The sequence below is a fragment of the Euphorbia lathyris genome, chromosome 5 (assembly GCF_963576675.1).
Source record: "Euphorbia lathyris chromosome 5, ddEupLath1.1, whole genome shotgun sequence".
NCBI lineage: Eukaryota > Viridiplantae > Streptophyta > Magnoliopsida > Malpighiales > Euphorbiaceae > Euphorbia > Euphorbia lathyris.
The window spans coordinates 18,375,203-18,389,952 of NC_088914.1; the positions used below are offsets into that span (position 1 = coordinate 18,375,203).

At 36.9% G+C, this 14,750-nt stretch overlaps 1 protein-coding gene across 1 annotated transcript; it reads left to right on the forward strand.

Moving 5' to 3' along the window:
* The first annotated feature begins 6,178 nt into the window (after positions 1 to 6,178).
* Positions 6,179 to 9,418, forward strand: LOC136230946 (cysteine-rich receptor-like protein kinase 3). The gene is made up of 7 exons (XM_066020159.1): positions 6,179 to 7,185; positions 7,292 to 7,405; positions 7,846 to 7,985; positions 8,076 to 8,286; positions 8,362 to 8,602; positions 8,672 to 8,816; positions 8,896 to 9,418. The coding sequence occupies exons 1-7, from the start codon at positions 6,405 to 6,407 to the stop codon at positions 9,229 to 9,231; spliced, it is 1,968 nt and encodes a 655-aa protein (XP_065876231.1). The 5' UTR covers positions 6,179 to 6,404; the 3' UTR covers positions 9,232 to 9,418.
* Positions 9,419 to 14,750: the final 5,332 nt, after the last annotated feature.

A 14,750-nucleotide genomic window follows, 5' to 3' on the forward strand; every position in this document is an offset into this window, starting at 1 on the left:
ACAATGCCTACCTTTATCTTCCTCCATATTACTAATCTTAACTCCTCTGATTTTTAGGAGAATATCCAGATTAAAAAAGGATGCAAATTTATCCCAAATCCAATCCCCCTCAGCATCCACCACATCCGCAACCCTCCAATTGCGGACATTATCAGGAGGAAGGGAAATACACTCTTCTAAAAGGGGTTTACCACCAATCCATGGGTCATTCTAGAAACTGATAGATTTGCCGTTTCCCACCTCCCAGCCAATCCCAGAGCAGAACTCTAAAAAGATAGAACTAAGGCCTTTCCAGAGAAAAGAACAATTACCAACTCTCTCTTTGGGGCCCCTAAAGATTCTATCTTTTCTATATTTCCCACAGAGGAGACGGACCCAAAGAGAAGAGGGGAGTTGTCACATTCTCCACAGCAGCTTCATTAATAACACTTTGTTATTATCTTTCGCTTGTCTTATCCCAAGACCCCCCATGTTCTTAGGCTGACAAACCTCCTTCCAAGGAACCAGGTGGATCTTCTTCCCCTCCGTTGAATCCCCCCAAAGGAAACACCGATTGATCTGATCCAGGTCATTCAGAACAGGCTCCGGCAATTTGCACACTTGCATAATGTGGTTCGGCACCGCACAATTGACCGATTGAATTAAAGTAAGACGGCCAGCGAGAGAAAGAGTCTTGGCTTTCCAAATAGCACATTTTCCACTAGTTTTGTCAATAGTTTCTTTAAATGAGGCTTTAGAAACTCTGTCACTATGGAGGGGAACCCCCGGATATTTGCCTACAGAACTAGTTAAAGGAATACCAGAAATTTCACTAAGCTTATTGCAAACACTCTTACTCATATTTTTAGAGCAAAGCATCCTGGATTTTTGGATGTTAATCTTCTGGCCAGAAGCAGCACCAAAACAGTTCAGAATGTCCATAGCCACACCAATTTGCTCTTCATTTCCTTCCACAAAGATCATAACGCCATCTGCGAAGAACAAATGGGTAATCTGAGGACAGAATCTGTTGATGGAAACAGGGTGGAAAACACCATTACCCACAGCCTCTTGGATAAGGTGAGACAACCTCTCCATAGCTATAACAAATAAGAAAGGGCTCATAGGATCCCCTTGCCGGATGCCCCTAGAAGGTGAAAACTCTTCAGACATATCTCCATTAATCAGGACCTGAAAAACAGGGGAAGAAATGCAGACCTCGATTAATCTCCTCCAGTTATCCGGGATACCAGCTTTCTTAAGACTATCCAGAAGAAAGTTCCAGTTTAAGAGGTCGTAAGCCTTCTCAAGATCCAACTTAAGAGCCATAATACCTTTCCTGCCCTTCTTTATTTTCATGGAATGAACCATTTCCTGGGCAATAACAACGTTATCCATCATCTGTCTACCAGGAACAAAACTGCCTTGATTCTGGCTGATAATATCAGGAAGAATACATCGGAGCCTATTTGCCACAATTTTAGTAACAGCTTTGTATAGCACATTACACAGACTAATCAGCCTCATTTGTAAGAAAGAGGAGGGTTTCTCAATTTTAGGAATCAAGACAATAAGCGTTTTATTCACCAGCTTAATATCTTCCGTACCATTGAACACTCCTTTGATAAAACTATAAACACCCTCCTTCACGGTATCCCAATGCTTGTGGTAGAAACAGGCAGGAATACCATCAATCCCCGGAGCTTTGGTGGCACCAATACTAGAGAAGGCCAGATCAATCTCTTTCTGGTCAATAGGATGGAAAGCATCCCGAACCATACCCTCATCCAAACTAGGAAAGGAAATCCTAGAGAAAGCTTTATCCAGATCCACCCTTTCCTCTTTGAACAGATCTTTGTAAAAATTAAAGGCCAAGCGACGAATGTCCTCATCCTCATAGACCCAATCTCCATTTGAATCTTTAATCGCATCAATCCGATTCCTCTGCCTTCTAATAATAGTTGAAAGGTGGAAAAACTTGGTATTGCGATCACCATCTTTAATCCAAGCTTTCCTAGATTTCTGAAACCAAAGGAACTCTTCCTGCCTCAACATGGCTTCCAATTCTTTCTAAAGAGATCTAAGAAGACAATTCAAATTATGATCAAAATGAAACTCCAAATTACGTTGAATGCCTTCGATTCTATTAAGCAGTTTATACTTTCTTCTGATAATGTGCCCAAAGACATTCCTATTCCAACCCATCACATTTCTTCTAAACTCATCTGCAGCAAGGAGGACATTGGAGCGGGGCTGCCAGTTATTCTGAACAAAGTTTCTAAACTCAGGGTGAGATTCCCAGGCCACCTGGTACCTAAAAGGTCTATCCCCTTTAGACCGATGGTTTTTAACCAACTGAGCTAAAATAGGACAGTGGTCAGAATGGCGAAAGGGAAGATTTAATACTCTCACTTCGAGAAATCTACTGATAGCCGCAATATTCGCATAAACTTTGTCCAACCGAAAAAAAACATTATTGCGCTTCCAAGTAAACTTATGACCAGCGGCTCCCAGATCCGAAAGCCCACATAAATCCATATTCTATTTATGGTTGAGGCACCTATTCACATAGTGGTTCCCACCCCCTCTTTGATCACTCAGAAGACTAATATCGTTAAAATCACCAGCCACGAGCCAAGCATCAAAAATACTTGTACTCATGGAATACAACACCTCCCACAACCTTTTACGATTAGCCATGATAGGGTCAGCATAAACAAAGGTGATAAAGAAGGGTTTATTACCAGGAAGACACACTTTACTATGGATAAATTGCTTATCCATGCTGACAATGTTAATCTGAACACGATTTGGCTTCCAGAAGAGCCAGATTCCCCCAGCCCGGCCAGTAGCCTCCGATTTGACACGATTCCAATTACTAAACTTTCTAACCACCTCATCTGCTTTACTTCCACTAATCTTAGTTTCCATCAAAGCAAAACAAGAAGGGTTAAATTGTTTAATTAAATCTTTAACATGGATACGGGTAGCCTTACTAGCCGCACCTCTAACATTCCAAACAAAGAAATCCATCAAAAAGGCAGACTACTGACCACAGGCCCAACACCCTAAGCTAGGTATTTATTCGGGGCTCCTGAGAGCCTTGAGGAGGTACCAGTAGGTCCCCTTTTCTCCCATGACCTTTCCATTTGAAATATCAACCTGGGTTTTCGGGATACTAACCTCATTGAGCTTCTTATTCCCACCTAAGGTATGATTCGATGAGCTTCCCAAAGCAATAACTCTGGATTCGAACAGGGGGTTAGTAGTCTCAACTTTACTGGCCTCTGGTTCAGCAGATTCTAACCCCGGCATACTAAGCTCCATATGCTCGCTTGAGTGATCAGATTCCTGAGCCTCCTCATTTGACAGGACCCCAAATCTCGATCCAGATCCGAGAACCGTATCATTACCAGAACCAGCTTTTAAATTGGAGGGCCTTACTTTGATCACAGGGGCAATTTGTAGAGAATTCATCTCCTTGCTAATGTCAGGAGGGTGATTATGAACAACAATAGCACGAGTCCTACGCCTCACCGACCTCTTCGCCAGCATCCAGGGGCCAAAGGTCCTCCCTTCACCTTGATTTCCCTCTTCTCCATTTTTGTCAGCTACCATAACCTCTTTGACCAGCTTCTCTCTCTTAGGGCACCCTTCAAAAGTATGGCCAAACATACCACACTCGAAGCAAATATTATGAATGCCTTCATATTCAATATAGTAAGTCGAATTCTGAACGCAGAATTTAGATAAAAGAGGCTTAGAAAGATCTATATCAATACAGACCCTGACAAATTTACCTCTCACTGCCCCAATGGTGGTTTTATCCACATGGTGAACCTTCCCAACAAGACCACCAACCTTGTTAAGAAAGGTTTCACTATAGTATTCAATAGGTAAACCCGGGAATCTTACCCAAGTGAGGATCCTATTGACTAAACAGTCATGAGGATTAAAATTAGGAACCCATGGCCTTAATGCCAGAACATGATTAGAAATGATATAGGGGCCCCCCATTAATAACAGCATTGAAGTCCTCCACCCTAGTAAATTTTATCACATAATAGTCATTCTCTAAGTCAGTAATGGTGACTTTCCCTTTTTTAGCCTACTATGCCCGAATTCTCTGAGCGAAATAGTTAAAATTGATTCGTTTCCCAAGCACAGTTACAGTTAAAGCTAACTTCCATTTGGAACGTAGGGCGCGCTTATCTGCCGAGGACAGCCTAATCACCGGATATAACGGGTCATCCTGCTCTCCGTCCTCAGCATCAGAGTCAGAATAGACCTCGTCAGATTCATCTTTTACAATTTCCTCATCTAACTCGGGTTCATCCTCGGCCACCCCCATCACAGTATCTCTCCAGGAGATTTTCCCCAATTGAGTCGTAGCTGTTTGGCCTGCCTGACCACCCGCCGGGAATGCCTAGCCGCCCGCTTGGGCTACCTGGCCGCCCGCTTGGCCTGCCTGCCTGCTTGCCAGGAATGCTTGGCCTCTTTCCTGAAACGCCTGGCCGTCCGCCTGGTAGGCCTGCCCAGCCGCCTAGAATGCCAGGCCCCCCGCCTGGATAGCCGGCAAGCCATCGGCACTCCTGCCTGCCCCATCTCCCATCTCCCCTGGCACTGCCCCGGCGCCCACACCCGCACCCAGCCCTTGCTCCCCTTGGACTGCCGGCGGAGCCTCCCCAAGACCGACACCGCCTGCCCCGGCCCTTGCGACCTCCCTCGGCATCGGATCTGCCCCAACTCCCGCACCTGCCCCTTGCCTAGCCCCCGCCTGCTCACCAGGCGCCGATCTACCTCTACCGCCAGACACCTGCCCACCAGGCGCCGAACCACCCAAGCCGCCTGACCCGAAGCCCTTCCTAGCACCGTCCACGCCCAGATCTGCCCCGCCTCTGCCCCCGCGGGAGATATCTTCTATTTACATTTTATATTTGAAAAGTAGCTTTTTGAAAAACAATCTTCATTTTTTCCAACAGCATGTAAATCAAACAGAACTTTAATTATAAACTTTTAATTAATTTAAAATAATGTTATTTAGTTTAAAAATATAATTTTATAGTATCAAATAAGAAATTAATTTATCATATATATGTATAAAAAACTAATTTTACTAGTGAAAAATATAATTCAAATAATGAAATGAATAATATTATGTTAATGGATATTTATGTTTAAAACTAGATAAAATACATCAGTTGCCTTTCAAATTTGTTGAAAAAGTTTGATTGGCTTCTTGAATTTATATGGTGACTTATTAGTTCTATAAACTTGCTTAAAATATCACGATTAAGTCTCTAAATCTATAAAAACGTTATAAAGATGTATAAACAGAAAGTTAATTTATTTTGAAGACTTGGAATCACGAATTAGACCTTTATTTTTTAAGATTTGAATTTATTTATAGATTTAGACAAATTGAAATGTATATAACTTTAAGTTTTGAATTTATATAAAATATCAAATTAGCTCTCTAAATTTAAGTAAAAATATAATCAATTAATCACCCAGTAAAAAAAATAAGTTAAACGCGGAATATGTATTGCACGCGTCTTAAAAAAATAAACCAACCAAGGTTGTGGTATGCAGTTGACAAGTTATGCAGTTGACTAATACTTTTAATCTATAATAATGTAATAACATTTTGAGTCGCTTACAATATATGGAGGTGTTTGTTTACCTACTTTTCAACTCTTGTTTGCATTTTCATTTCAAGAGGCAGAGTTTTAGGTGTTTGGTTAGGCTCCTCCTGTTTGCCTTTTACAGTTGAAAAGCAGACTTAAGTGTTTGGTTAGTGACCTCTTGTTTGCCTTTTACACCTGAGAAGCAGCCTTTTACAAAAGCAGAGAATCTCTGCTTTTTGGAAAAACAGCTTTTTCCAACAACAAACAGTAGATAAAACAAACGGGCCCATAATCCGCATGCAGTTTAATCTTTTACCACCGAATGATTAATTGATTACATTTTACATAAATTTAAAAGCTAACCGAATATTTTATACAATTTGAGAAATTATGGAAATACTTTAAAAATGTAGGGGTCAATTTTTTTTTTTTTTTACAAATTTAGGAGTGAAATGTATTAAGCCAAAAAGAAATATCAGGAAGCTGTGGTGTTTGGCTTCTTATTGCTGCGTTGTCATCAGAAAAGAAAACCCAGTCTTCAGCATCTATTTGACTTTCATTTATACTTTAATCGACAAAAATGGCGAAAGATATCCTTCTCAAAACGCAACTACCCAAGTCTCCTCTTCAACCAAACCATCCAATTTTAGGTCCCACTTCCACTCCGCTGAACATTCCATGTCGATTTTCATGGCCTCTTTCCCTTTCTCTTTCTTCTCAGTCAACCCTTCCGCAATCAATTTTCTATAACCCCCTTTCACTTTCTGTTTGGTTCCCGAGAAAGAAAACTGAGCAAAAATGGTAACTCTCCACCCATATCGACATGAGTATTTTCTAATCTCTCTGCTTTCATGCTTATGTTTAGCAAAATCGGATCCACGAACAACAGGACAATCTCTGGTGTGTACAAACAGAACAGCAGCAATTCCAGTGAGACAAGAGTTCGTTGCAAATTTCTTAGCCACAATGGATCTTATGTCTCCTTTAATTGATCGGCAACAATTCGGATCTGCAATAAACGGAACTGGAAATCTCACTGTTTATACATTTGGGGAGTGTATGAAAGATCTTGATCAAACCGATTGCAATCTCTGTTTTGCCCAATGCAAAACCCAGATTTTGAAATGTCTTCCTTTCCAAAGAGGCACTCGCGGCGGAAGAATTAACTTCGATGGCTGCTATTTGAGGTACGATGATTATAATTTCTTCAATGAGAGACTCAGTTCTCAGGATAAAACTGTGTGTGAAATTGGGGATTTTAGTGGTGGAAATAAGACTCTGTTTAGTTCTAATGCGATGGAATTAGCGAGGAATTTGAGCGTTGAAGCTCCGAAAAATGATGGGTTTTTTGTAGGATCGGTGGCGAAAGAGAATGTTACTGTTTATGGATTGGCACAATGTTGGGAATTGGTTAATAGGAGTAATTGCGAGGTTTGTTTGGGAAATGCCGTCGCTAAAATTGCTAATTGTAGTTCTAATGAAGAAGAAGGAAGGGTTTTGAATGCTGGTTGTTACTTGAGATTTTCCACTCAGAAATTTTATGACAATTCTTCGAGCAATGCAACTCGTGACGATGGAGGTAAATTTGATGTGTGTTTTTTTGTGAAAATTGAGAAATGGATTGTGTTGTGGAAGAGGAAAGAATGGTAGTTTGTTTGTTGATTTTAGTAGTTTTTTGGTGACAGGAAGCAGCCATTTAGCGGTAATTTTAGCTGTCACATCTTCCTCTGTGGCGGTTGTATTGATTGTGACGACGGTTGTGTTCTTCGTAAGGAAGAGGCTTCAAGTGAAGAAAAGGGGTAAGTATTTACATATAGCAAAACAAAAAGTTTAGCTACTGTATTGGTCAAATTCAGGGGAAAACTAGAATTACGACTGACATTGTCGCTAAAAGTAGATTTTCTGTCGTTAATAGTGTAGTTTCTGTCGTTAAACGTATAGTTTTTGTCGTTAAAAGTATAGTATCTGTCGTTAAAAGTATAGTTTCTGTCGTTAAACGTATAGTATCTGTCGTTAAAAGTATAGTTTCTGTCGTTAGAGGCCATAAACTCCCCGGACAGAGAAACTCGAAATTGTGTAAACATTTTCTTGAATGAAAATTTTGTCAAAATTTGATCAGGTACAGGCACTAAAATATTGTTTTGCTATGGTGGAGAAATTCAGTTTTATTTATTTATTTAAGATGATTAGTAATCAATATGAAGTTTAATGTGGTAAATTGATCTTGATTTTGGCTCAGAAAGGAAGGAATTGGGTGCTCTTTTAAGCGTTGTGAATAATTCCAAGCTCAATTTCACATACGAAACTCTTGAAAGGGCGACGAATTACTTTCACCTTTCCAATAAGCTAGGAGAAGGAGGATCAGGTTCGGTTTACAAGGTAGGAAATTTTGTTTGTGATTAAGCTTTCATTTCCTTAGTTAGATCATCAACCATTGGATTAACTTATTCGATTAATTGACCCGATTAGGGAACGTTGCCTGACGGAAAAGTTGTCGCTGTAAAAAGACTTTTATTCAATACAAGGCAATGGGTAGATCATTTCTTCAATGAAGTCAATTTGATTAGTGACATTCAACACAAGAATCTTGTGAAGTTGTTAGGATGCAGCATCACAGGACCCGAAAGCCTTCTTGTTTACGAATTTGTTCCGAATCAAAGCCTCCATGATTATCTTTTTGGTAATTGCTTTAGCCTTACTTAACATTTTGTTCTTATTCTTAAGTGTGCTTATTTACAAATCTTCAATTAATTAGGTTCAAATGCGAACAACGTTTCTCCTCTATCGTGGGAGATGCGATTCAACATTATATTCGGTACAGCTGAGGGTTTGACATATCTTCACGAGGAATCAAAGCTGAGAATAATACATAGAGATATAAAATTAAGCAATATATTGCTCGAATTAGATTTTTCGCCGAAAATTGCTGATTTTGGACTCGCAAGATTGTTTCCAGAAGACAAGACTCATATCACAACTGTAATTGCTGGCACATTGTAAGTTTGATCATCTTTACCAATTTACCATCATAGCATTTGATTTGATCATTAATTTCGCTTTCGCAGAGGTTACATGGCGCCGGAATATATTGTACGTGGAAAATTGACCGAGAAGGCCGATGTTTACAGTTTCGGAGTTGTTCTGATTGAAGTAGTGACTGGAAAGAGGAATAACGCTTTCGTTCAAAATTCGAGTTCGGTCTTACAAATGGTAATATTCTTTCCCCTAACTTAAATCAGACAAAGCAATAAACTCACTTAATTAACATGCTTGTGCTTTTGTTAAAAAGGTTTGGAATCTGTATGGAACCGGTAGATTATGTGAAGCTGTTGATACGGCGTTAGATGGTAATTATCGACAAGAGGAAGCGTCGCGAATGCTCCAAATAGGGCTACTTTGTGTTCAAGCATCGGCAGAGCTGCGTCCAGCAATGTCAATTGTTGTGAAAATGCTTGAAAATAACCATGAGATTATGGAGCCAACACAACCGCCGTTTCTGAATGCTAATAATAGCAGTCCGGAATTCAATCTGAACGTGAAACCTTCATCTTCGAGTTCTCAGCCCGATTCTTACACCCAGTCTTCAGGAAATAGCATGACACAGAGCTGGATCGAACCCAGATGAATCGATTTTATGACTCTCCTGCTAGAGTTCGGGCACGTTCTTCTGGAAATCGGACTTTGTCTATAGCTCAGAGATGCATATAGCAGAACAAATTAATCCAATTCTAGACTAGTATATAACCCTTGATTCTTGTAATATATGTATTCTTTTAATTTGATAGAGCTAATAAATATTTGCTTGAAAACCATTTTGTTTCGGTCTGCAAACTGATGTATAGTTTGTCACGCCATATGATTTCTTAACTATTTTACATTAGATTCTAATGGTGATATTCTAATAATTTTACGCATTCTAAATGGAATTTGAATTATTTACGTAACACATATTCAATAGGAACTTAATGTCTTAAAAAATAATTCTTTAATGATTTAATGTATCAATTTGAAAATTAGGAGCTTAATTAATAAAAAATAAATTGATAGCGAGCTCATGAGAATCCAATCAAAACCGTTGGATAAAAACATCTATAATTGATTTAAGTTCTAATTTTGATTTATTTCGACCCGAGTTTAGTTCGTATTTAAAATGAATTTTGACTTTATTCTTTAAATTCAGGAGTTTGACTTTATTCTTTAAATTGAGGATTTTGGATTTTTAAATTCAGTATAATCTTTAAAAAAGATTTTCCCAGAAAATAATTATTCATTGCGCGTAAAAGGAATTCCCAAGTAGAAGATATCAACTGGAGATATGGAAGTTTCTGAATTTAATAAAATAAATACTTGAATCTTGTAACATACATAATCACAAATTTGGCAGAAACAAATAATGTTTGTCTTAATATAATAATACATAATTCTTCAAAATCTGCCAATATAATCTCATTCACATTTGAATCGAAAAATAATAATTGAGTTGTTGAAAAAAAATAGGATAGAGTTTCGAGAACATTATTATTAAATTAATTTGGACTGTAGCAAGAGAGGTAGATTTGTTCAACACCTAAATTAATTGCAAACTAACGAGAGTCTATTAAAAGAATAATACATGGGGAAATTTACAAAACTAATTCAACGACAAGAATGTGTATTTAGACTCATTTTAATACATGCTACTAAACTATATATTTATGATCCGTTTAGTTTATCTGTTGTTTGTTTTTGGAAAAAAATTGTTTATGAATTCTCTAAAAAGCTACTTTTTAATGAAAAAGGCAAACCTGAGAAGAAAAATGAGTAATCAAATACCTCTTTACAATACTCGTGAAACCCAAAGTATTTTTGTTCTCACAACCCCTCACTTTTTCCTTGCTATTTGCGAACAAATGGGCAATTTGCAAAACTATTCTCATGGAAATTATTCATGGGGAAATACAAATAGAAGACGATAAAGATTGATAACAACAAATCAAATGTAAGTTTTCTCTATCTTTTCGCATCAAAATAACACGATTTAATGGTATATTGATTAGGTTTTGGGTTTTTTCCGATTGAGCATGGATTTAATATATTATGTTTGGTTAGGACTAGTGTTAATGGTATCATGATGATTTTTGAACTCGTTTGGAATGTATTTGTTTGATTTATTGGTGTAGAAATTGAATGAAGCATTTTACGAGTTTACTTCGCAATTACTAAATTTGTGAAATAATAAACTCTAAACCTTCGATCTATAACTGTCCTGAGATAGAATAGTGTCGCAAATCGCAAATCACCTTTTTTTGTTCACAAATAGCAAGGAGAAGGTAAGGGGGTTGTGAGAATAAGGGTATTTTGGGTTTTATGGGTATTTTAAGCAAGGTTGTAAAAAATACTAGGCGCTAATCGAGCGCAGGGATGGCAACGGGTAGTGTACCCGCGGGTACCCGGCACTACCCGATCCTAATGGGACTACCCATACCCTGTATAAAAGGGTATGGGATCAAAATCATTACCCGTTAGGGTAATGAAACGGGTATGGGAATACCCCCTAGGGTACCCGGTACCCGTTACCCGTCATAAAAAAAAATTATATTAATAAATATCATTGTTTTTTAGATGTAAGACATGAAATTTAAACCCTAACCATTTATTTTTCAACAATTGAGTGATACCATTAAACTACTTTTTTTTTTGACAACACCACTAAGCTACTTTATTCTTATTCAATTTTTAGATTGATGATTTATTAAATTTATAGTTTGTTAAATTTGTAATATTTTATTTATTGATTGATTCTTAACGGGTAAGGGTACCCGCGTGTACCCGCGAATTAAATGGGAAGGGTATGGGATGCAAAAAGTATACACGTTAGGGTAACGGGACGGGTACGTGTAATTAAAAAATAAAAGGGTAAGGGTTTGGGAATGGCATTACCCGCGGGTACCCTACCCGTTGCCATCCCTAATCGAGCAGACATAACGCTCGAAGATTAGTCAGAGATTAACTGGGGATTACTCGAATTTGTATTTTTGTATTTTTATTTGTTAATCAACACATTGTTATATATATGTATTATACTATTAAAAAATAATATAAAATTATTTAATATAAAAAAAACATGTATATTTGTAACGTATCTTTAAAAATGTGTAAACATTAACATTTCAACAAGGCAAAAAGCATCATTGGACCCTTGATCTTTCATTTTTTGGTTCATTAAGCCCTTAATCTTTTATTTGGACACATTAAGCCCCTGATCATTTATTTTTGGTATCATTAAGCCCTTCATTACCAAATTAGTAAGTTGTGAACATCTAATTCGGCTAACAAACTGTTATTTATTGCACCTACATTCGAAATTTGTATTTTTTCACTATTTGAAAGCAGTTTTGGATGTGTAATGCGGTTATAGGAAAATCGTAAAAACCTTAATTCAAACTGTAAAAAATATATTTTTTAATAATGTCAAATACAAATGAAGTTAATAACATATTTTTAACAGAATTAGATGTTTACAACTTATTAATTTGGTTATGAAGGGCTTTATGATACCAAAAATAAATGATCAGGGGCTTAATGTGTCCAAATAAAAGATCAAGGACTTAATGAACCAAAAAATGAAAGATCAAGGGCCTAATGATACTTTTTGCCTTTTAACAACTATATCATTGAAATAACTCAAAAGTGAATTACAATAAAGAAAAAAATCACAATATAAACCACTTTTATTCAACGTTAGTTAGGCAGTGCCTAGGCGGTCTAGACGACTTCTACGGGACCTAAGGAGAGTCCAGATGGCTAAAAGTCGTCTACAAGTCACAAAACGCTCAAAGAGACTAATTAAAGAAAATCGGACGGATTATCGATTTCAAGCTCCTACACCGTTCAGGCGGTCTTATTTTTAAACAATTGTAAATATATAATTTAATAGCATATGTTGAAATGGGTCTAAAAGTATACATAGACCTTCCATTGCATTAGTTTTGTAAATTTCCCATAATATATATCACATGATGGAGAGAGAAGTGATTAAACTAATACCGGAGTTATTGCACTTGATATTGCTTAGTACAAATTAAGTCAAACATTAAGTAGTCAACAGTAGTTGGTACTTTGACTTTTTTTTCCTTTTTTCTCCTTCACTAAAATGCCAATCTTTCATTCAAAATTTTTTATTGACAAAAAAAAAAAACATCCTGAAGCTTTTTTTATCTTTTCATTTTTTTTAATTATCTCTATTTTTTTGAATTTAATACATTCAGCGCTTGATAAATTGTAATCACAAACATTGAATTTAAAAACTAGAAAGCTTAAAATTTTAATGTTTTTTTTTTAATTTTTTAATGTTATTCATTTACTATTTATTTAAAAGTAATTTTATATATGTCTAATGTACTGTAGAAAAGTTGTAAAAATATCATTTCCAACTATAAATATTGCAGATTTAGACACATAAAATGAGTAATATTTTAGCTGAATTTGATATTATAACCAATGCATGAACTAGGTCTACTACTAGACAAATCTTGCCATAGTCAAACAACTTGTAAAGAGAGAGAATAAAAAAAGAGAATTAGGATTACCAAAGCCATGGTTGAACAATTTGTAAAGAGAACACAAATTATTTGATCTCCTTCCCCATAGGTGAGACACTTCAACACTCAAATCAGAATTTACAAAGAGAATAGAGAGATTCACGTGGATCAATGAAATGCTATTAGATTTAAGGAATTTCAAATCAAGTATAATATAAACTACCTAAAATCTGTTCATCACTTAGTTATCTTCTGAGGAATTTAAGGAGAGTATTGACTAGTGACTAGTGATTTTACTCCTAAGCTCTGTGTAAATAATAATACAACTTTATTGTCAAGGTACATATATATATATATATATATATATATATATATATATATATATATATTGTAATTTACTTTCAATTTTTTAATACTCTATTATATAACCTGATAACTTTGGCATCAGAGTGGAATTGTCGATCAACGGTCACACATTGATCATCTTTTTGTCTTACCACATGCACTGGAGAACCCTTCCTAGGCGACGAAATACTTTCACACAGATTCTATGGTATCGTATTGGTGCGATGAAAGCGGATCAAACCAACCAAGAAACCATGGATCATCAAGAAAACATGTATGACCCAACATCCTCACGGCAACACAAGTTCCCTTCGACGTCAGCCGATAAAATTAATGACGATATGTGTTGATTTTGATCTTAAATCAACAAAGAAGTTCTTTACTAGTTTAAACTAGAAGGATTGAATCTCAAATGATAGATATAAACCTTGCTCTGCAAGAGAAATTTCTATCTGATTAAAGAAAAGATATTCATTTTTACAAAGATTATGGTTTAAATACCTCCCCTAAAATAAAAACAAAAGACGATAAAACTCTCATTAGGGTTACATCTCATAACTAATGAAGTAGGGATAAGGTAAGATGTGAAGGATAAATGGAAAAGTAATAAATAAGGCTTAATGGCAAAACAATAATTAGAATGAAATAGTGCTCTGATAGAATGGTCTCCATGGTGAGGAAGTAATCCCACAAGATGTGTGGTTTGTCTGACATTTCGTTTGGCTCAAGAACTCCAACGGCTCGAATGGTTTCAGGGTGGTCTTCGATGGCCTCTCTCAACAGATCACATGACGTGTGAGGAAAGCTTGTGAATTATCACAGAAGTTCCAAGAGCTCAGCGAGCCATCCACACGCCATGTGCCCATCTGACACGCCGTGTGGATCCATCATCATGGTTTTCTTCATCCAACACCTGCGCACACGACGTGTGGTTGAGTATTAAGCCGAATTAAGCCATCTTCCATCATCTCTGGAAGCTCAAACTAAGCAATGGGTATAATGAAGAAAGGGAGTTGACTGATGTTGTGGAAACGATCGTGGCTCAGTTTGTTGAGTTTGATCTCAAACGGGAGTGTGTGGGCATGGTTATCAACCTAGCCTCCCTTGTACCCCTACGCTACCATATGGCATCATTTTCTTCATACGGACTCGAAAGTGAATCTTTATTGGTATTCCTTTTGGAATTTTTCTAACCTCTTGCATTTTTTGGCTTTGCTTTGTTGTTCCTTGTTAATTTAAAGAAATTTTATACTTTAATGCATATAAAGTAGTTTTGATT

Coding starts and splice junctions, on each gene's coding strand:
- LOC136230946 (XM_066020159.1), top strand. CDS start 6,405: ATGGTAACTCTCCACCCATATCGACATGAGTATTTTCTAATCTCTCTG. Junction 7,986..8,075: donor GATCAGGTTCGGTTTACAAG/GTAGGAAATTTT, acceptor TGACCCGATTAG/GGAACGTTGCCTGACGGAAA. Junction 8,287..8,361: donor CCTCCATGATTATCTTTTTG/GTAATTGCTTTA, acceptor TCAATTAATTAG/GTTCAAATGCGAACAACGTT.